The sequence below is a fragment of the Leptodactylus fuscus genome, chromosome 11, assembly GCF_031893055.1.
Source record: "Leptodactylus fuscus isolate aLepFus1 chromosome 11, aLepFus1.hap2, whole genome shotgun sequence".
In the NCBI taxonomy this organism is placed as follows: Eukaryota; Metazoa; Chordata; class Amphibia; order Anura; family Leptodactylidae; genus Leptodactylus; species Leptodactylus fuscus.
Window position 1 is genome coordinate 28451278 of NC_134275.1, and position 22619 is coordinate 28473896.

At 42.5% G+C, this 22619-nt stretch overlaps 1 protein-coding gene across 1 annotated transcript in view; it reads left to right on the forward strand.

Moving 5' to 3' along the window:
* Nucleotides 1–22619, forward strand: part of PSMB7 (proteasome 20S subunit beta 7) — a 61885-nt gene that overhangs the window by 11414 nt on the left and 27852 nt on the right. The window contains exons 5-6 of the mRNA XM_075259392.1: nucleotides 551–666; nucleotides 16268–16326. Coding sequence (XP_075115493.1) covers nucleotides 551–666; nucleotides 16268–16326 — 175 coding nt within the window. The remainder of the gene's footprint in view (nucleotides 1–550; nucleotides 667–16267; nucleotides 16327–22619) is intronic.

A 22619-nucleotide genomic window follows, 5' to 3' on the forward strand; every position in this document is an offset into this window, starting at 1 on the left:
ACTAGGCATTTCTCTATACGTTTTGTAGTAACTGTGCCTGGTTTTTGGATCTCTAATTTAAAATGGACTGAGCTGCAGTACCAGGCACAGCTACTACCCCACAGCCACTGAGCTGTACCCAACAAACAATGAGGAGATGTAGCTCTCACCAGAGCTCCTTCAGTTAACCGGTTAGTGGAGGTAAAGGGGGGAGTGTCAGGCACTCAAGGACTTGATATTGATGATATTCCCAAATTCTAAGCATGCATCTTTGAAAACCCCTTTAAATTCTGTATTGACAGACATAATAAATGAGGGCGGTACATCACTGCATTACGCGGACAGTCTGGGGTTGTAGTCCTGTTGCTCTTAAATGTGCGTTTATTCATCCTTGGCTAATGCTGGGCTTGGATACACACATAGGTAACAGGTCAACACTATAGAAGTATTTGGTATAGTTAGTGCTGTGATCTGTATATAGTATTTTTTCTGGAGTACCCGCTCCAGCTATGTTGGCACCCTTCTGTACAATATATCACGATCACTTTATGTATGCTCTATCTTCTGACAGGTACCAAGGCTACATCGGTGCTGCCCTTGTATTAGGAGGTGTTGACTGTACTGGGCCACATCTGTACAGTATATATCCCCACGGGTCTACTGACAAGCTCCCGTATGTTACAATGGGTAAGTCAATACTGTGTTCTATGTTGTGTCTAGATAATTTTTGCTATCGGGGTGCCACACGGGATTCAGGCTGAAGTACAGTCGCCGTGTGTGCCCATATTTTCACTTAAAGGGGTTGGTTTGTTCAGGTTTTTTTTTTTTTAAATTTATAGCCTATCCTTATATTCCTATTCTGTGATTCTCCCTGGTGCAAGGAGCTGGAGACATATAACTCTGTGCCTTATATAGTGGGTGGGTGCCCTTACTGCAGCTCAACTCCCATTGGATTCACTAATGATGCCTGTACTTTATATAGTGAACAGAGCTATCTACTTCAGGCTCTGTACACTGTATAGTGCAAGGAACGAACTTACCCCTGAACAGCAGATGCATTCAGGCACCTACTGTCAGCAACCACTGATCATATCTTTATGGCCTATCATAAGGCTAGGTGATAAAATAAAATAAAAAAAATCCACTTAAAATCTTCAGCGGCCTCAGTACTGACTATTTTGCTGCAGCCAAAAACCTGTGTCATCACTGTTAATACTAGTAGAAGGCATGTAGTGGCAATTCTGCAAATATCTTCTATACTTACATTTATTTTTTACAGTAGTTTTATCATATGCACCCTACATACATAATAGGAGGGTTGTATGATCCACCAGTGGATAACTTATATCCAGTATAGTCTCCATAGAATTCAGTGGAGAATAGGGAGTTACCAGAATGAGCGCTGTGTTTGCCGGCTGTGGTCTCATGTGGTATGCTTTTGTTTTGGTATTTTGTGTTGTATTACTGAGCCTGTCCACTAGGTGATGCTGTTGCACAACATAACAGGTGATTTTTGTCTTGTTAGGTTGTAACCTTATGTTATGACTGTGGTGTTATACTGAGGCTTGTGGAAATCGGCCTAAATAAGCATCGCCACCTCAATTATACATGTGATACAGTTGTATTTAATCATGGCGTGTATAATTTAGTAATGTGAAATATCCCTACATGTCATACAAATGGTTTTATATTTTTATCAGTAGATTTACTTAGTAGTATTTAACTAGTTCATCCCCTCTATTGAGATGAGCAGCTGACTATATAATAAATGGATGGGTTAAAGAGGTTGTCCCATCTCAAGGATCATATCTATACTGGTAGCTTATGTAAATTATGTAAGCCTCTTTCTAAATATACTGCTTTAGAAATTCTGCTTTGTTTGCCTGGTATGTGAAATTATTCCTCCCATTGTTTACATTGCTTTGCTATAACCATGGGCCTGGAAGATAGGACAAGTGATGTTACTTACTCAGTGCCAATAGGACAATCCATTACGATAATTGCACTTTGCTGATAAAGCCGAGTCTGTTATCTCTCTAAGTAAACACACAGTTAACACTGAGTCCATTCTGTACAAGAATCTGACCTGCAGAAGTGTTGTTTGTCCCATTCAGCAGCAGGGAAGGGGAGAGAGAAATACAAGAAGTGAGAAGCAGACACTGCATACAGCCTGGCTGAGATGGGAGAACCCCTTTAAGTCCAGCAATACCTAAGAGTCTATGTGATCGGTATGGCTTCATGGTGGCGAGTCCCTTTTATGACATTTATTTGCCCTATGTAGTAGGGGTGTATTAGGTCTATAAGAATTTGTCACAGTAAGGACCCAATTATTTCAGTGGGCCAATACACACGCAGTCATAGTTTTTGTAGATGTGTGTTCTATGTGTTAGTGAAGAATGACAAAATATAGAGCAGGTTCTTAGCTTGTCTGTATATGTGACTCAGTCTGTTAATTTCAATGTGTGGGTCAGTGAATAGCAATCCCTGTCTCATCCATGCCGTTTTTACTGACCCATTGACTGCACACAGTTTTGTGCATGAGACCTTACAGATACTAAACTCTTTATACAGCCTCTGTTCACATCTGCGTTATGGTCTCCTTGGAAAAGCCGCTATTTCGTCACATTGTCCTCTAGTCAGCACTGCTTGTAAAATGAACTCTCTTAATGTGACCCTTCATATAGTAGACCTATATGACCTAGTAGACCTATAGTAGATATATCATGTCACTATACTATAGTCTGGTTTTTATTTTATTTACAGCAGGCTTTGCTTGTTTGACAAGGACCAGACTCAGAGTAAGTTAAAAACAGAAGATGCAGCTTTACTGCTCCCTTGTCACTGCATTTCTGGCGCTGCACTGGTACCATGCCAATCTCTCCTTCCTGGTTCCTCTTGACACCGGAAATGAGCGCTCAGCCAATCACTGAGCCGCAGTGGTCCGGCTCCGCCAGTGATCGAGCGGCACTTTCTTTGTGTCGAGATTATGACCAGTGAGTAGGGACTAGCAGCGGGACGGGAGTGGCGAGGATTGGTGACTGGAGGACAATCTCTTATGTTTTTAACCCATCCTGAGCCTTTTGCATTCCCTTATCGGACAAGCCCTTTAATTACCTTTTCCGCCATACCTACTTGTCACATTCTGTCAACCGTTTAAGATCTCAACTCTTTGTATTTGCCTTATATTCACATGACAGTGAATATTGGACATGTGTCTGTGAACGGGGGCTATTCACTTGACTAATATTTTGACTGTCCGTTGTAATGAAACGTTAAAATATAGGTCATTATCTATTTTTGTCCATTTTCATGGATACCGCCATACTCTGCAGTGTGCGAGGGATCTGTTGAAAATGGACATGCCTGTTTTCACCCCCGTTCATCTGAATGTCGGCTTACACTTTCTGCCTCCCTTCTCTTTGCTTTCTAAATTTGATGAACTTTTAGGTTTTGCCCATCACGGATAAAACTTTTCTGACTCTTCTTGTACACATTTTATGGATGTTCTGTAGGTATCTACAGTTTGTCATAGTAAATGCTTAATATCTTGTGTCACGGCCCCGCATTTCTGAAGACATGACGCGCTGTTGTTTCCCGCAGACACACAATCCCTCTAACACCGCGCCGCGTTTAACCAGATAATTAGGATGTGTGGGCATGGGAGATCTGCTGTGTAAGGTGCCAGGATGATGGAAGGATGTGGCACTCTAGAAAGTGCTGATGCCAGCGAGGTGTCCTGTCATTAATGAGTTAGGATTTCTAATTAGTCTTCTGGACGCTTTTTTTCCTTTACCCCGGCATTTTTTTATTTTTTTCCCTACTTTACATTTCTTCATCAGTTAAAAATTCAGAAGAAACTTCTATTGCTGAGGAGAAATATCTGTCCTGTCTGCAGTATTACTGGGGATATTTAGCAGTGCAAGGAATATGTCTTGTTGCTATGATTGAGTTATGTTATGGGGGTCTGCAGGTATTACTTGCTGCTGTGACTTCTTATATGCCCCCTTTTTTTTGGGGGGGGGGGGAGATTGTGGTGCTTTGTTTTGTCCAGTACTGATGCCCAGGCTCTTGCTAAAGCATCAAGGCACTGGTCAAGGACTATTATAACCTCTTAGGGCCTGCTGTCAGTACTGACCATGGCATCTAAGAATTTGTTGCTTAACAGAGGACCAGGCGGCTGATCTGCTGCGATACTGGGGTACAGATTGGGGCCCTGAGGTTTGCCATGAGATTCTACTTGTCAGACCATGCCAAGTGCAAAATCTTAATGTGTTTGCTTTTTTGAAAAATATAAATAATAAGAAATAGATTTTAAAGAATCTGGGGTTCTTTTTCTACTAAAATTCAAGTTCCCGGGCTGGTGCTAACTCAGGTTCATGTGATCGAAACCAACACTAGACGCTATAACCCCTGAGTTGTATGAACATGTAGTAAAGTGCCAATACACTTTTATGGATGCCTACTGTACCCCTTACTTTTAGATTCAAATTGGATCCCCTTTTGTTTCAGTGCAATGCATACCGTCAGCTTTGTAAGGATCCCAAATTTATGCCACGTGTCCATTACCATTCCTGTAAAGTTTTCAGTAATTGATAACTTTATTAATGGCTAACTAAAAAATGATGACATATTGTGAGCTTTCGGGATAACGAAGACGATCCCTTCATCAGGTTGGTATAACACAATATCTGAAGACAAGCATATTTATACAGGAATGGAGCGTTAGATGCAAAATAGATGGAAAGCAAAACATGCAAATAAACTTTTCAAAAAACCATATATATCAGTTCACAGGAAGGTTCTCTGAGTTTATGGTTCCTTTGATCAGTCACGTGGTGTCTAGTTGTTGTAAAACCACATAAAACCCTGTGACTGGTTTAACCCAATTTGGAGTGTGTCAAAGGTTATCATTCCCATATCCTCCTATCTTTTCTGCTTTTGAAATTTCCTCTTAAAACCAGGATCTTCATGTCATTGGTCATATTATGATTTTGTTTGCAGAAGTGTTTTGGCACAGGGAGGTCCATTCTCTTCTCTCTAATCGTATGTCTGTGTGAATTCATCCTCGTCCTAAGTGTCTGGCCTGTCTCCCCTACATACAGGCCTCCAGTGGGACACTTGGTACATATTATTAAATACGCCACATTAGGTGTGCTGCAGGTGAAGGTACCTGGGATCCTGTAGTCTTGATCAGAGTTGGGGATTTTTATTTTATGGTCCGTATGTGAGGGCAGGTTTTGCACTTTTTCTGTCCGCATGGGAATGTTCCTGCGTTAGTTGGAGGTGACAGTGAGCTGCTAATAGCCATATTCCTGAGTTTTGGTGGCTGTCTATAGCACAGGAGAAGGGGGTCTGGAAATATGGATGTTAGACGGTTGTCTTTTTGTAGTAGTGGATGTAGTTTGCGTGTGATTCCTCTCAGCGTCTCCAGGTGGGGGTTATATGTGACAACCAGGGGCACCCGATTGTTTTCCTATTTGGTATTGTATTTTAATAAATCTGATCTTGGTATTCTCGTGGCCCTGGTGATTTGGTTATCAGCTGTTCCTGTAAATGCAGCAACATCCAAAAAACCTGCTGTAGAAGACGCATATTACCATAGTATATCACTATATGTAGGGATTTTAATAGCAATCAATTATCTGCAAGTTTAACATGTAATCTTATGCGTTCTATACTTGGTTACTTGTGCATTACGTTATGTGACCAGAGGGGGCACTGCTGCTTCATAAGTGGACAAGTGTGATTCTAGAGTGATTGTATGGGCTGAATATGGATTTCATATATTTACTATGCCTTCACATATATTCTTTACTGAAAAAGCTATTTATTACATTAATATGGGGATAAAATATTAACCAATTAATAACATCTTTATTTTCTAGCTGTGCAGTTTACAGCCTCTTGGAATATTACTTTTTCAGTAATAGAATATGTATGTACTGTACATCCCAATATTAATTATATATAGGACAAGAAGATGCAGAAATATTGTGATTTATTAGAAGAAAAGGCTTAGCTATGGATGTTCACTTATACCATGATATAGTCTGGATCATTCATTTATGTGAAGACCACATGTAAGTTCACTATCCATACAATGAGGTGTGACTCTCCAATCAGTATAGACAGTATAAGGACACGTTTCCAGGAGGCGCAACAGAGGGTCAGCAGAATGCAAAGTTCAAATAAAAGATGTTCCATAATTCTTATATTATGGATAATTGAGGACTTATCCTTAGAATAGGTCATCCAATAAAGATCAGCAGGGGTCCTGCACCCAAGACTCCTGCAGAGCAACTGTTTGAAGAGACAACAGTGTTTGGGTCCCAGTTGTCGATTCCCGCTGATCTACAATTGATGACCTATGCAAAGGTAAGGTACTTCCTGGAAAACTCCTTTAAAAATTGATGTGCTATCCTTAAGATGGATCAGCGAGGGTCTTACTGTCAGGACTCCCACAGATCAGCTGTTTCCTGGATCATGCAGCTCCTGGTATTGTTTACATGCCGCTGCTGCTATACTTTTAGTAGTGATGGTTATGGGTACTGCACCAGTGTATAGGATGGGGCTGCAGTACTGCTAACCACCACTAAGGGCCAAGCACGTGGTGCCTGGCAGGTCGACAATACCAAGAGCTGGAGGATTACTTTGCTTGGATTGTTAGGTAGTAGTTCTCTGATATAGTGTGATGGTGGTTACAGGGATTCTGCTTGCCCTCCGCTTTCCTGCCCACCTGACTGGTATTACAGGCCTCTTCTGGGCTGAAGAGAGGGGGCTACTGTGAGGAATTTAAGGTAAACAGCCCGGTCTATCTAATTTCCTATTTCTAGGCCCATATGTTCATAGAGGATCTATAGATGGAAATGTTCTTGTTATATATATCTATCTAAAATAGTATATATAAATAGTATATCTAAAATAGACTGGATATTGTGCCCAGGCCTCAGAATGGATTAAATGGCTACCAGTTTTGGTGACCTTCTTTGGGCCGGCTTATTCACCACAGGTTTACTTGTTTAGTACAGATATCAGACTGTAAAGAGGATCCCAAGATGACAGTATTTAGGGCCGGTCCTCCAGATACTTCATCAGTGTCCGATGTGTAGGGGACAAGTCCTGACATCCTTTGCCAGCTAGCTTTTTGGAGGGGCTCCTGCACTTGTATGAATAGCGGGCCTCAACAAGTACTGCACAACACTATTCTTGTCCAGTTTTGTCACTATTGCAGCCTTGTGTCATCCGCTTGTATCCATTATAAGGATGTATGCACATCCGACTGTTTGAATGTGTCAGGTCCGTGGATGCAGGGTAAAGACTGCACATGGATGATATCAGTTTGCCTTCTGTGCCTCCACACACTCATTCATCACATTCATTGAGCCTAAGAAGCAAAACACTGGAATAGGACCTGTCCTGAGTATTTTCCTGGGCTTGGAGCCATGTACATGGGCCTATGATAATACACATGTATGGGGCTGTAGGAATGAATGTGTTGGTGTAGTAGCAGTAAAGTAACATAGCTAGCACACTGACTGTGCACATAGTTGTACAGACCAATGTAAGCAGTGAAGAAACCGCTACGCTCAAGGGAGGCCTTCAAGTAGTATATTTATAGGGGAGCAGGGTAAAACCCCTACCAATCTGATATTGATGCCCTATCTAGATGTCCCTCCTGTTATCTGTCATGACTTCTCTCTTTCTGCATCTTTCTTTTAGATCTATGTTTTGTAACTTTTATGTTTCTCCTCCTGGAAATTTCTAAGTTCCTTTTGTCTTTGTGCCAGATGTCTACAGTTTATTTCTGTTCTCAAGCATTTCATAAGTTTTCAGGAAGAATAACAGAGGGACAAGACAATTGGATGCATGAAAATATGTTGCAGAGTTGTTATTTTATAGGGAATACAAGTATTTACTGAATTGGACGTGTCAGGAGTGGCGACAGATCTTAATTTATCCATGTACGACTGTGTGCACATATGTTTTCACTGCTAGCACACTGACCCATTCATTTCTATGGCCACATATGTAAACACACGTGTATAATTATGGTCCCATGTATGTGGCTTTTGACTTGGGAAAACTCAGGACAGGTCTGTGCTCTCTGACAGCTGTGAACGGGCATCCATTTGCCATTCATGCCATTTAATCATGCCCGGGCTCTATGCACACGGTGGTGTGTGTGTATGTAGCCAAAGTAATAAATTGCTGGTCTGGAGTAAAATATGGAAAACTGACTTATATAGCTGACAGTCTTCAGATAGGAATGTTTGTTTACTCCGTTGCGGAATGGTCTGACTTTACCATCTAAGTGTTATTGGGTGCCTTTGGTACTAGACGTTCGGTCTGCAGCGGCTTCTGTTACAAACAGGTGTAAATAGAGCCTTATTCTATATTTTGTTTCTCCTTTCTTCATTTTATTACACTTAATCATTCCCAAAGTTCCTCCTTATACATTGCTGTTCTGTGCTATCAGACGCCAGATTAAAGCAGGGCTGTAATGTCAAGACCAGTTGTGGGAGAGTCAAAAATAAAAAGTTACTCTGACAAATAAGAGACTCTGATTTCGAAATAAAAAAAACTATTTTCAATTATATTCTACAATTATTAATTATAGTATAATTGCTTTCCTGCATCTGACTGTCTGTGGCTGTTTATGAGATTCAAAGTTGGGCAGTGGTTAAATGGAAGAGTCTGAGTTGGCTCTTTGCCCTTCTGACTCCACAGCCCTGTATTAAAGGGCATATGTGAGATGATTTTGCCTTACCAAACAAGCAGGACTTTTAAATATGTCTGAGATGGGAATAATTGTATGCAAACACTGACCATCAGGGTGAGTTTTCAGTGGAGTGCCCTCAGATGACACTTGGGGTGACAATAAAGTGCATTCTGTGATGCATTCACGTCTGTGTGGGCTTCTGGTTCATTTGGTTCCAATGAAAAAGAGCAGGGTCTTATTCTGCTCTATCATCATCTAAGTCGGAACGGAATGGAGCAAAAGCCCCCATAGACCTGAATGCATAATGGAATGGACTCTGATGTCACTTTGAGTGCCATCCAAGTGCATTCTGCTGCACACTCGGCTCCACGTCGGAAGCACACTCTGTTGTGTGCATGGGATCCTACAGTGCTGCTGTATGCTGTCCCATAGAAGTGAATGGGACGTATGGAAACAGCGTAACATAGCTGAGCTGCATTGTTTCCATAGCTTCAGGGTTACGGAAATAGTGTAGCTAAATGTGTTCTGTTTCCATTGCTCCTTTTCACCTCTATGGGAGTAACAAAAATGACCATAGAGCAGCAGTGCTCCCCTGTTTCTATAAGTCCTGCCTGGGTGGTCGGGAAGCCTCTGCTAAGATTTGCCGAAATGGGAACAACCCTTTAACAGAGTGAGTGTAGGTATCTCTTCTATCTACCTCCTCCTTCACATTAATCCATTATGCTGTTTAGATGGTGAGAATGATCCAATTCCTGACAGGTGCCCTAAGCCTAATGGATTCAAGTTGATCTTATTGGCAAGGAGGATGGTGTGAAGTGCAGCAAAGGTATATATCAATAGCTGTGAATTGGACAAAATCACTGGATGGACTCCCATTTAACGTGTAACTAAACTTTTAATCGCCATATGATTTTCTGGCAGTATTTGGGTCGTTAATAATTTTTGTAATATACTTTATTATTAAATTTTGGCTCCTTTCAGTGAAATCTACTTTTATTTCCCTGGTGTACCAGTGGGTGGGCTTGTGTATAATGCAGGGAAGATGACGCTACAGAGGGCATTTACAATGTGTCTTGCATCATATTAATATTATAAAGGTGAATGTCCCGGGGGAAGGGGGTGTCCTGGGGAGCAGAGATGGGGGGGGGGGAAAGAAACTGGGGGCAGAGATGGGGGGGGCTTGAGACTGGGGGCAGAGATGGGGGGAGAAACTGGGGGCAGAGATGGGGGGACATGAGACTGGGGGGCACAGATGGGGGGACAAGAAACTGGGGGCACAGATGGGGGGACAAGAAACTGGGGGCAGAGAAGGGGTGATATGAAGCTGGGGGCAGAGATGGGGGAACAAGATACTGGGGGCAGATGAACTAGACTGGTGGCACAGATAGGGGGACAAGAAATATAAGCGGTTCAGCCCCACCGCCAACCCACAGATGAAGTCGCGGGTAACTGCTAGTATTTTATAACAGAGAACAGTAGCTAAGGTGTCACTAGAAATCTCACTGTGATACCTCTAGAAATATCAAATGTAGAACCGTGATTTTGGTGTCATATGAAAGCTTAGAATCTTGTCCAGTGTACTAGCTGCTATTTGAAGTGTCCGTCAGCCTCAGCTTCCCTGCATGAGCCCATCCATCCATAAGCAGGGCCCAGATTTCAGCTGGCAATAGAGAAACAAGGGAAGCAAGTACATTTTTGAGCAGGATATAACAGAAAGGGTCCAAAATGTCTTAATAAAGTGTATTACAATATTTATAATTAATGTCAGAAACGCGGCCAGAAAATCTAATGTTGAATGGAAATTTAGTTAGACGTTAAAGGAATATGACTAATTCCAGTGCAGTCACACAGACCTACATAGATGACTCAGATCAGACATAGGCGGGATGGATGAAGACGTCCCAATTCTTCTTTCTTAAAATCTGCCTACGGTAAAGCCCCAAATTGAGTAAATGCTGCTTCTCTTGTTGCAGATTTTGCTGCGGTTTTTTGAGCCAAAGCCAGGAGTGGATTTAACAGAAGGCAGAAGAAGCCTCCTAGATATTTCCCATTCTTTTTTTAAACCACTTTTGGCTTTGGTTCAAAATAACCACAGCACAATCTACAGCAGAAAAAAGCTGATTTTATGGCATTGTGGGGCCTGAGCCTACAATGGGTTACTTAAGTATTTTGGCATGAGTAATACATGTCGGTGTGTTTTCTTTCTCAAATTTTTAATCTATATGTGGGGGTAGTTATATTTAACCTTTTCCCTGCCACGGTCTGTGCACCAGGAGAGGCGTTAATATTTATAGCGTGCGTTCCCACCAGCGTGGCGCGGTGCCAATCTCAAACTGCGCTTCTAAGTTCTTTTACATACTCTGTAAATAATTGATGGATTTGCCTGCCATGTTTCAAAAAGATGTCCCGCTCTACAGCTTCCACCAGTAAATGAATGGTGAGCGAGCAGGTTCTGCAAAAAAAAAAAAGAAAAAAAGAAAAAAAAAACAGTTTTGTATGTTATTATGAAATAATAACTGACACCAGAGTCCATTTGCTGATGGAAAGCTTTCTTATGTCTCGCAAGGGGTTTAAGAGATACTCCGTGCTTACTCAGGAGTGAAAGCATCAAATTAAAGTGTTTGTGCTGACAAAGGAGAAATTTGGATTTCAGCAAACGATGCAAGATTGTGTGATCGCTCCGCGCGTCGGCGAGAGCAGCCCGGCCAGGCCTTGTAATGAAATGCATGCATACAATTAAAGCCACTTGAAGTGCGTTGCTGGAGGACGTGTTCCGTCAGTCTCTAGTGACCGCTGCCGCTCCCCGTACACCGGCTCCGTTTCATATTCATAAATCAGCTCTTCACACATTGGCAGCATAGGTCCCACAGAGTAGGCAGGAGCATCGGGAGACCGGGCCTTGCAGCCAAGAACAGAAGTGAAAAATGATCCCACTTGATGGGGGCTCCTGGATTTATTGCTGGAAGGAAGAGCAAATTGAATAGCAATGAGAGTGTGTGAATAAGCACCTTGTCAGGAGATCTGACACTGACAGATGATAAGGTTCACACATAGAGCTTCCACCCTGCACTGTGGCTTAGAGGTCCTGCTTGCTGGGAAGGGATGACTTCCAGTCAATGGGCAATACATCTTTCTTTGTGTTTCAGAATATCACGAGGCGTCCTGTGTTGGTCTGATGATGGAACAGAGAAAAATAGCAACTGCTCCCTCGAGACGGAATGTTATTTCCGTGCAGATAGAGAACTTTTTACTGTATTGATGCCTTGAGAGGTGTTTATATAGTGATAGGTATATAGTAGGAACCACTTGAACAATGCATTGACGTAATACACTTTGGAGAAATCAACCATTTACTTATTGACCTGTATGGTGAGCTTTGATACACATAATAAAATTTGGGGCCCCATTTGCTGCACTGAGGATAACAAGATGAGACCTCTGAATAATTCTCAGTAGCAGAAGTGGAATCTAGGCTGGTTAGTTATAGTGAATGTCTGCCTTGATTCCCTGCTGACTTGTCCACTTTACTCAGGAGTAGTGAGCGAGTTGACAAATGGTAATGGGTCAAAGAATGGCCCACTTGTGTGTTAAGAGGTGTACTTAGTTTAATATATTATGAGCTATGGGTTGTATGCAGGAGCGTTGCTTAAAGCCATAGCTTGTATGACTTGTCATAGGTTCTCAACACCTTGTTGACCAATGAGTGGGAGAACTGAAGAAAGAATTGTTGCTCCTTTTTTTCATTTTTTATCTGGCACGCTTCATATAATCATGAAACAATAGTTCATTGGTCACCATGTCCGGCACAGCGTCTCCTACCAGCAGTTCCCCATTTCAAAGGCGGTTACAGCGAGTAGATTGGGATATCTCACTCTGTAGCTTCATCATTGGTTCAACTGCTGGGAAACGTTTTAAGGGCTGGGTAGAGTCCATATTGTCTGGCTGTGGGGTTGACTACTCTCCTTAAGGCCTGCAGTCTATAGTTTGTCGAATGCTGTAAAATCAGTAGGTGATGGTAGAAGTTACTTATAATAACCCTGTCCACACAAGTGTGTAAGGTATAAGCTCTTCTGAAAGGGGTGGTTCAGGTGGTTGTTGGATGGTGCAGGACGAGTCTGTTGAGGTTGTGCTTTGGAGACATGATGATGATAATGATTTGATGGGCAAAAGTCTTGGAAGAACTGTAGATAATCTAAGAATGGGCAGGGAGGTGCATAGGACACTGTACGCTGTGTTTTAGGTCACTGCCTGTATCTTTGAACATACTCACTTGGCTATGGATGGCCAGTGAATGTGCTGTGTGAGGGAAGGATGAGGATTATCTGGGAATAGGAGGTAATGGGTTTCTTTTCCTGCCCCCATTGGATGTTGCCCAGTTCCACTTTCTGATATCTCTTGACTTGCAGCAAATTTTGCTCAGACAGTGACCTTGGAGATCTCATGCCGTACACCGTACATCACCACTAACACCAGGGATTGTCCTACAGTGGTCACAAGGACGTACAGCACGCCATTGATGCATGGAAACGAAAAAACGCCAGCAGAGCTTACCAGATCAGTGGAGGATTTTAGATGCGTAGTAGCTCCTTGGTTATTTTATGACTCCCCCCCCCCCCCCCCTTTAACCGAATATTGCACTCTTGTAAAACCCCTTTAAGATCATCCATGATGTTATTTTATTTCCCTCCTAGCTTTAACCAGTTTCCAGCGCGGCCTCTGGGGGGAGCTTCCAGTAAGCCATTATGTTATCAATTAGTGTCGATATAAATTTTTAACGAACCTTTACATGCTTTATTGATTAACCGTACTCCGAAAGACTTTAACCGTGGAGGTGCCGGAGTAGATTAAACTCAGGCCAGTTTGCTACAAATTTTTGCGGTCCGCGCATTTAAAAATTCCCCAAAGCCTTCTTTGGTCATGCACAGAATAAATAACACCACCTATAATAGACTCTCATTGCCCACCACATGTAGGACAAGCCATCGCTGGGTACACGGTTAAAACCTGCTCCAGCTTTAGTGGTGATGTATGAGCCTCTGTAAGGGTAATGATCCTAAACCGCAGCGATCTCCTGTAACAGCAGTATCTGTCATATTCATTGGGATTACCACGCTCATTGATTTGTGTCTGTAAATCTGCAGTCCCTACCCTTTAAATTTGATCCCTAATTGGGCCTCCTTAAATGGTTGAGACCAGGCTAGTGTGTATATCCTCGGAGCGCTGTCACCGGCAGCGTCTCTCCTCCCATTATACATTCTGCAGATTTGATGGAATCAGCAGGACTCCTCATTTGAAACAGTTTAATCGTCTCCTCTATCCTCGCGTTAAACCATTGAGGTGGTCAAGCGATGCACACAAATCATCCTAAATGGAAAATATAGCTCTCTCTGTGACCCAGCTAAATAGATCGAGCTATGCAAAACAAGTTAAAAAGTAATAAATGCCAGAGGAATCTTTTAATTGGAATAAAAAATTAGACACAACTTTATTTCCTCGCCGGTGCCGCAGCATTCCACTACATTACCATGGTGTCTGCCGGAATGGGTTTATTATATTTAAGGGTTTTTTTTTTTAGTGTTATATTTTTGCAAACGGATTAGGCTGAAAATACTATTCTTGATAGTGCTGAATTGCTTTTTCTTTCCCCTCCCCTTACTCACACATAAGGAATGCTTGGTGCGTTTCATGATGGTTGGGTCACATGGATAATCCTTGGTCTGATGGATTGTATGTGTATGCTGGGTGAAACATTCCGTATTAAGGGACTCCACAGGTAAACATGATCACCGTTGTTTTTTTCTGGGTTCCACCTGCAGGGGTACTGTCTAGTCATCGGATCTGTAAGGATGAGTATGCTCTATATCAGGGGTCAGCACTTTTGATGCTCCGGCTGCTGTGAAACCACAACATGCTCCATTCACTTTCATGGGAGTCCCAAGAACAGCAGAGCAAATATTTATTCTGGGAATTATAGTTTTAGAAGTGCTGGAGTGCCGAAGGTTGCCTACCCCTGGTCTATGTGTTGCAAAATGGTTGAACGTCAGGAGTTTGTCAGGTGCAGGATGCTTGTCAAACCAATATCAGTGCCATGTAGGGACCTTTAATAGAACCTTTATGGCCACAAACCAATAAAGTTATACGGATATAATCATCATTTTAGATACACAGATCAGGCTGCAAGTGCACCAGGGGCGGGGCCTATTTTGGAGATTTGCCTAGAGACAGCTGTAGTGCAGGCTGAGGTGCAAAATATAATTTACAGTTATAGGGATGTCACTGGGTTGCGATTCTAGAGGATAGCTGAAGATTGTCACCACTAAGATGGTTAGAGAAAATCTATAAAACTACAAAATTTTTATTTTTAGTTGTTTATATAAGAATGTTTAACTTTTAATTGTCTACAAATTTAGTTCTGGTTATGTTCATGAGAAAGTCCTTTTAGACTTCAGATAATTCTTGTCCTACAGTCAACATGTAATGCCTGTCCGCACCAGAACAGGGTACAAGCAAGAGTTTGGAAGGAGCGTTAGCTGAGCCCTGCCGCTCACTTGAGTGCCTATGGGACTGATGGATACAGTCGTGATCTGCCCTTGGCTTACTTAATCAGTTCTATAGATTTGAATGGAGTGGCAGGGTACATACTCAGCCATCAGTCCATTCATTATTCCTTGCTGGATCAAAATCTCCGTTCTAGTGCTTGGTTAGGGTCCCATTGGTGGGAGGCGCAGTTATCAGAAAGTTCCATGTACATTTTGAATATAGGGCAACCACTTAAAAATTTAGTAGCGCATTTTCAGGTGTTGCTTGAGGTTTTTTTTTTCTAATAAGAACATGGCCATCTAGATATCATTAATATTGGGGATGTATCTGCACCATTATAAGCCCCAGCGAAGATCAGCTCCTGCCTAGCCATCTCACCCTACATATCACATAGTTACTACTTCATGTGAATCTACATTTTCTAATTCTCCATTTCGGCTGCATGGGAAATATATGGGCAGACCGAACTTCTACTGGCTGCTAGGAAAGCATCTTTCTTAGATAGGGGGTTATTGGGGTGAGACAAATTCTTTAGATGTTGTGGTCTACTAATCAAGCGAGAATTATTCACCTCCACGTACTATATGTAGTGGCTCTGCGCTGGTACTCTTGGTATGTCTAAATTTTTTGTATGTATCCTGCCCGTACAGAATCATCTGCAGATAAGATTTACCACTTCATGTCTTATGATGAATACCTTGTTTTTGGGTTTTTTTGTAGATTGTGAGCCTCATATAGGGATCACAATGTACCTTTTTTTTTTCCCTATCAGTATGTCTTTGTAGAATGGGAGGAAATCCACGCAAACACGGGGAGAACATACAAACTCCTTGCAGATGTTGTTCCTGGCAGGATTCGAACCCAGGACTCCAGCACTGCAAGGCTGCAGTGCCAACCACTGAGCCACCGTGTTGCCCCAATACCTTGTTGTTTTTTTTTGTGTTTACCCACTTGCAATGCCGTATACTGGACCGTGTAAGTCACATGCTAAACATGTGAAGATACTCAATATTATGATTTATTTTTCAGGCTCTGGGTCTTTGGCAGCGATGGCAGTTTTTGAGGATCGCTATAGACCAGACATGGAGGTGAGTGACCTTGCGTTGGATTTCAGTACATCTGTCTGGTCTAGTGAACAATAGTCTCATCTCTGGTGTCAATGGGTCACATTGATCTATGCCAAAAATCAATACTTCCACCTTAATCACCCACCTACTATTGACGCTGCAGTATATATGTGTCTGTTTATATATGTATGCTGTACCTGTAACTTATAAGAATGATAGCTTGTACAAGGGGAATGCGATCAATGTGTGTGAACGGATATCAAATAAGAAGGAAATGTTAAGGAATTTTAAGGTGTTTTTTTCCACCCTTGTTAGATGCTGTGAGGTTTAGACAACACAAAACTAGAACAAAAAGAAATTATAGACTGGTTAAAACCCTGGTAGTGACAACGTAGACGTGTTCATGTTAGGTTCAGATCTCTTTACCTGTGGTCTAGGGTAATGCTTCCATCCTTGGTGGCTTAAAGGGGTTGTCCAAATCACATAAAATGTACATGAAGTCTGGAGACTTAACATTCACAGGTCCGCCATTTCAGCAACCAGTCAGTGCTGTTGCAGGTCCGGGACGACGTCTTCAGGTTACTGCTGCAGCCAATCTCTGTTCCCAGTAGACACCGAGCCGAGGCCTGTAATCTAATGGAGTGGTCACTCCTGCTCCTGTTTGCAATGTGTTGTGCGGTTTCAGATCTCTGACTTATCAATGTATAGCAGCACAGCCACACCAGACCCAGCTCATGGACAAGCATGGCAGGGATTTTATTTTAATCACTGGACAACTGCTTTAAGGCGTAGTATTTCACATTGTGTACTCGTACAAATACGTTTTTAAAGGCAAGGGCTCAAATTTGGTTCCCTGCTTTGATGATTTGGGGTGAAAAGAGGAATTCTTGATTTATTCTAGGGCTGTGGGGCCAGTATTGAATGGAATTGGGGATAACACGTTTCCAAACCAGCTTCCAAATAAAATGATTAACTATTTAGAATTATACACTTATTAATATTGTATAATTAAAGGTATAGTTTGTTCCCTATTTCTTATCATATCTAATCAATCTCTGGCTTTTTTCCTGAATTAGAGGATCTTCACTGCTTCTGTTTGACCTTGTCTGTCACATTCCATCTATTAGGGGGTCGGTGTCTGGCTGTTGAAAAAATAGAGGAGTCTGAGTTGGTGCATTGGCCTACAGTGGACTTAGGTACACAATGGTGGGACATTACCTAATGGTGGTGTACTCCTCTCTCAATGATGTGCCTTTGACAATTTGGGATCCAGCAGGGGAGAGAGGACTGCAGCTATAGATGGCTACATAACTCTCTACCAGTAGTCCAGTACCAAACCCGGGGACTGAAACTCAGTACCACACCTAGGCCATGGAAGTGCTCGGCGCTGGATTTTGAGAGCAAAAAAAGGAAGTATAGCAGCATTTTGTACCCTGTAGTTGCACAGGCAAATGTAATTTTCCTTCGTCCAGTGTATGTGTATACGTATATATGATGTGTATGTGTGTGCATGTATTTATAATCAATATGTATATTTTTTGATAGCGTAACATTGAGAGCGCAGGGCGGTATTCCTATATCTGACCGCGCTCTCTTCCGGGCCTTGGTTAGCACAATTAATAGCGGAGCCTCTTCGATTTGGTAGCAGAGGATTCAAATGATATTGCATATCTGCCTCGCCGAGCCGCTATCTTTTATTGACCACATAAATTAGCAGTCTTTTGGGCGATTGTTACTGCTCAGTTAAGTCACATCATGAAGACAAGCTGTCACACATACTAGAAGCAGTCAATACAGATCAATATCTTAATGCCTCCAGTGTAAAGGTTGCAGGGGGACTGAGCAGTAATGGGCAGCGCGTAGCCTGTTTATGTCTGAAGTCTGTATTACTCCTATTGTTTCCCTTTATAAAGCTTCTGCATGTTTACCTTGTACAACACAGCTGAGCAGCTCTGGAAACAAGACCCCCACATGAGGGGTTTGGCTTTTTGCCTGCGTGTGATGAGATGGGAAAGTGTGGGATTTTTTATACTATAAATTATGTATAGGACTCTATAGAGCTTGGATAGCGGATTGGTGATTTGGCAGATTTCTCAGGATGTGTTATATACTAGCTGGAAAGTGATGTAGAAATAAAAGGACAGATGTTTGTACATTAAAGGTATTACACATGGCAGCTTGCGATTGGCATGAATATTATAAAAATACTGAACTGGATAAAAGCTAATCTATGTGGCCTAGTGAGCCCCCTAAAGTCTGACTAGTCTGAATCATCGCTAGCGGTTTGGTCTTAGCGCGTACCCTTTATATAACTCCAGTCTGGTTCTTTATTCTTCAATGTCCCCATTTACCTGTAGTCTTAAACGCCACCTCCATATTAACTATGTAATAGCTGTGTAGTCTGGACAGTCCCTTCTATTATAACTGTATAATGGTTATGTAGTCCATGCGCGTTTTAGCTATGATGGAATGATGGGTCATGTTGGATTTTGACATATCCAAATACTTGTGTTTTCTGTAGAGACAAGCTACCTTTAATAGTCTGGCAGTGGCTTATTCTTCTTTTGCCATGGAAAATACATGCATGCTTGGATATACATGTATATGTATGGTGGGGGTATGGAGGTATAGCTTTCAGCCAAATGAGTGGCTGGAAGCTTATGGTCAGTTTTACCCTTATCCCATATCAAAACACAACTCCCTTACAAGGCCATCACAATACGAGATTGTTCTGGAGTAGTGGGAACTAGGTTTTTGTCATTTGATATGGTTATATAAAGGGTGTTTAAAGGAGTTGTCTAAGACTCGTTATTGAAGGCCTGTCCTTAGGGTAAGTCACCAACACCCCTGTACCCCATTATTAGTTAATTTTCAGCATTGTATGGGTTTGGAAGAAGCCTGCTCCATACAAATCAAATCAAATAGGCTTTATTGGCACGTCCGAATAGATATTTGGCATTGCCAAAGCTAGTAAAGTGGTGGTGGGGAGTTGGAGTCGAGGGGGAGAGTATGGGGGGGGGGGGGGGGTGGCTGATTTGGGGTATAACAGTCCATGGAGTCTCGTCTTCCTCTTAGTTGGTGACCGCTATATGGGGAGGTGGGGTGGGGCAGGTTGTTTGGGGTATAACAGTCCGTGTAGTCTCCTCTTCCTCTTAGTTGTTGACCACTATATGGGGAGGTGGGGTGGGGTGACCCCACCCCACCCTGTTACTTATTGCAGCCTGGAAATGAACATGTCCTAGAATGGGAACTTAGTTGCGCTAGCACTAGAATAAAAGGACAGTGCTCTCTATACTCTAACCACTAAGTACGGAGAATACCATTCATGGTAGACATCAACATAGGGGGCTTACCTAGCGTTATGTAAAAACACAACTCCTTCCAAGTCTGTATGGCTCTGACTGCAGTGCTACCATCCTTGGGAAACCACGTCTGGAATTTGTCAGAGCTCAATGTAGTGGCGAAAAGGAGAGTAGAAACCACCAGAAAAAAAATCCTGGATACTCTGCCACTCCTTTCAGTGAAGAACATCAGTCTACATGCTTGGTTATTGGTTACTGGTGGTTTCTACTTTTTCTGTTTCACTCTAGAGTCCATACAGGACCTTTCACTCAAGAGCAGAAAGAAAAGTTGGGGAGCACTTAGCGCAGAGATCCTGGGAAAGTTAATACAACTCCCTAAGACTTGTGGTCCTGTCTTGAAGCAGAGTACACCTACTTGTCTTAGCCATACAAGTTGTATAATCAGTCTCCTAGGTCTTACTGCTTCACACCTTATCTATCTAGCACTGTGAGCAGAATGGAGGGGTCAAAACTACTGACCCGACTCTCTTTTGGGTCACTTATAATTTGAGGGTATCTGGAGAGGAGTCTCTGCTGTTTCTTAGCATGCAAGGTGAATATATATATATATATATATATATATATATATATATATATATATATATATATATACAAAACTTCCACCAATATCAATGTATGCTGGTCATGTCTTTGCATGAATTATAAGTGTGCTCAGGTTTAATCTTGGTCGGCTCTGAGAATGGATTTCTACACGCTCATTTCTTCCTGGACGTTAGAAGCGGTTGCCTGAAGTGTGCAAAAAAAAAAAAAAGCATTACAAAATATTACTGTCAGATGTCAGCATTGGCTGGAATATTAATGAGAAGCAGCTTAATTAACGGAGCGGCGCTGACAGCGGCGGAGAATTGATGGAGACTAATAAAACTGTAATGAAGATGATTCATAGAAGTTTTGATCGGGAGGAAGACAACACAGGAATACAACGAAAGCCTTTGCTGTGTCAGGCTGCTAAAGCTGCGTATCCGTAGCCGGCGCTGTTCACGTGGGGGTAACGTGTAACTGTTTTGATATCCTCTATGAAGGGCAAAGTGGTATCTTCTCAGACGCAGGCAGTCCTTATTTGCATTTAGTTGTTATGCGGGATGTGGCCAAGATTACCCATTGTCGCGAGTTGCCACAGTGAGCAAGAGAATAAACCCCCTTGAAGATTATGGTTCATTAAAACGGGAAGAAGATTAATATTTTCCCTGTCAAGATCAATACGGCTTCTCCTGCACTAATTGTCAGAAAAGCTCGCGGAGGCTACTGAAGGATGGCAGTGTGTGCGCACAGTAGATCACAGGGACAGTATTCAAAGGAAGACTGTCCTGCACCCTCTGGTATCGACTTGCAAATTAGCAGCTGGATTCTAATTAAACAAGCTTAATGAAAGGATCATTTGAATACTGCCGAAGAGTTAAAAAAAAAAAAAAAAGACAATCCTCTTTCCATTCTCTAATATGTCCTGTATGGCAGACCCAGGGAGATGGCGGCAGTGCCATGTGTGGTAGATGCATCTTTTATTATCATCGTCCCTGTATCATTGTAGGCTGTCTGGAAGGCTTTGTGGACATGGTGCAATAGGCAGCACCGTTACTTCAAAGATATTATTTTCTGCATTGTCTTTCCCTTGCCGGGGGGTTCACTATCGCCCCCCAGTTGTTATTTATATTTCATAGTGGTTCTTAACATTTGCATGTGTTTGATGTGATGAGGAGATAGTCGATTGTGACATATTAGGGTATCAATGAAGTAGCCTTTTGTGCACTTTTCGAGCACCGCTGCTTTGGTTTTTATTAGACATCTCTCTTACCTGACATTGTGCTTTTTTGTGAATTGTAAGAGGGCGTTCACACTACCGTCGGTGTCCGACAGCTAGTGTCCGCTGCTAATGTCCGTTCAAAATCTTGTGCGGACATTAGCATCGGACACTAGCTGTGTCCGTGACATTTTGCATTCATTTAAATGGACATCGGATGCGTTCGTTTACTGTCCGTGTGTGTCCTTAATTGTCCATTCCCAAAGATGTCCATCTTTTCAAGCGGACAGCAAAAACCTACATGTCGGGTTTTGCTGTCCGCTTGAAAAGTCGGACATCTTTGGGAATGGACAGAATCTGAGCTCTGTGATATATAGGTTTATATGATAGAAGGAGAGAAGTTGAGCTCTGTGATATATCTTAATCTTAATAATATTATAAAGGTGAAAGTATGTGTGTTTGGATGTTTGTATGTTTGGATGTTTGTTCCTCAATCACGCAAAAATGCCTTCACCGATTTGCGTGAAATTTTCACAAAACATAGCTCCTAGGCAGGATTGAACGATAGGTAGCTCTACAATCCCACACATTTTTGACCACTCACACAAGCCACACACTCCCTATTGGCCTCTCAAGCCTAGCCCCTAACCCCACACTACAACATGTCAATACACTTGCCCACTTACACCCTCACCTTCATCTCCGTCCAGGGGGAAACCTCTTCAATGCTCTGGATCAGCCATCGTACGCTCCCCGACTCCGCCCACTACTTGCTCTTGCTACGCGCATGCGCATCCTCCCCCTCTATACAACGTCTTTCTGCACGCCACCATTTTGTGGACACTGTACGCACAAAATCCTCTGCAGGCCGACACACTCCTCAACGCCGGTGGGAGCCTTCCCGCACCTCCCCAGCCCTCCACGGCTAACACACGGCCTTCCCGAGTCTCCACCAGCCCTTCGGCCCTAGGACACTGCCTACCCGCCCTTCCACAGGCCCTCCAGGGCAAGGAGACTGGTAAGTTGCCATTCCGCCAGCGGCTACGCACTTCTCTCCTCACAGCTCCGCAGTATCGTTCTAACACTTCGCAGCAAAGCAAACCAACAGCATTCTGGATCCCCCACATGTAGGATTTACCTGTTCGCTTGAAAAATCACAAATCTTTGTAAACGGACAATTAAGGACAGACACTAACAGTAAAGGACACTACAAG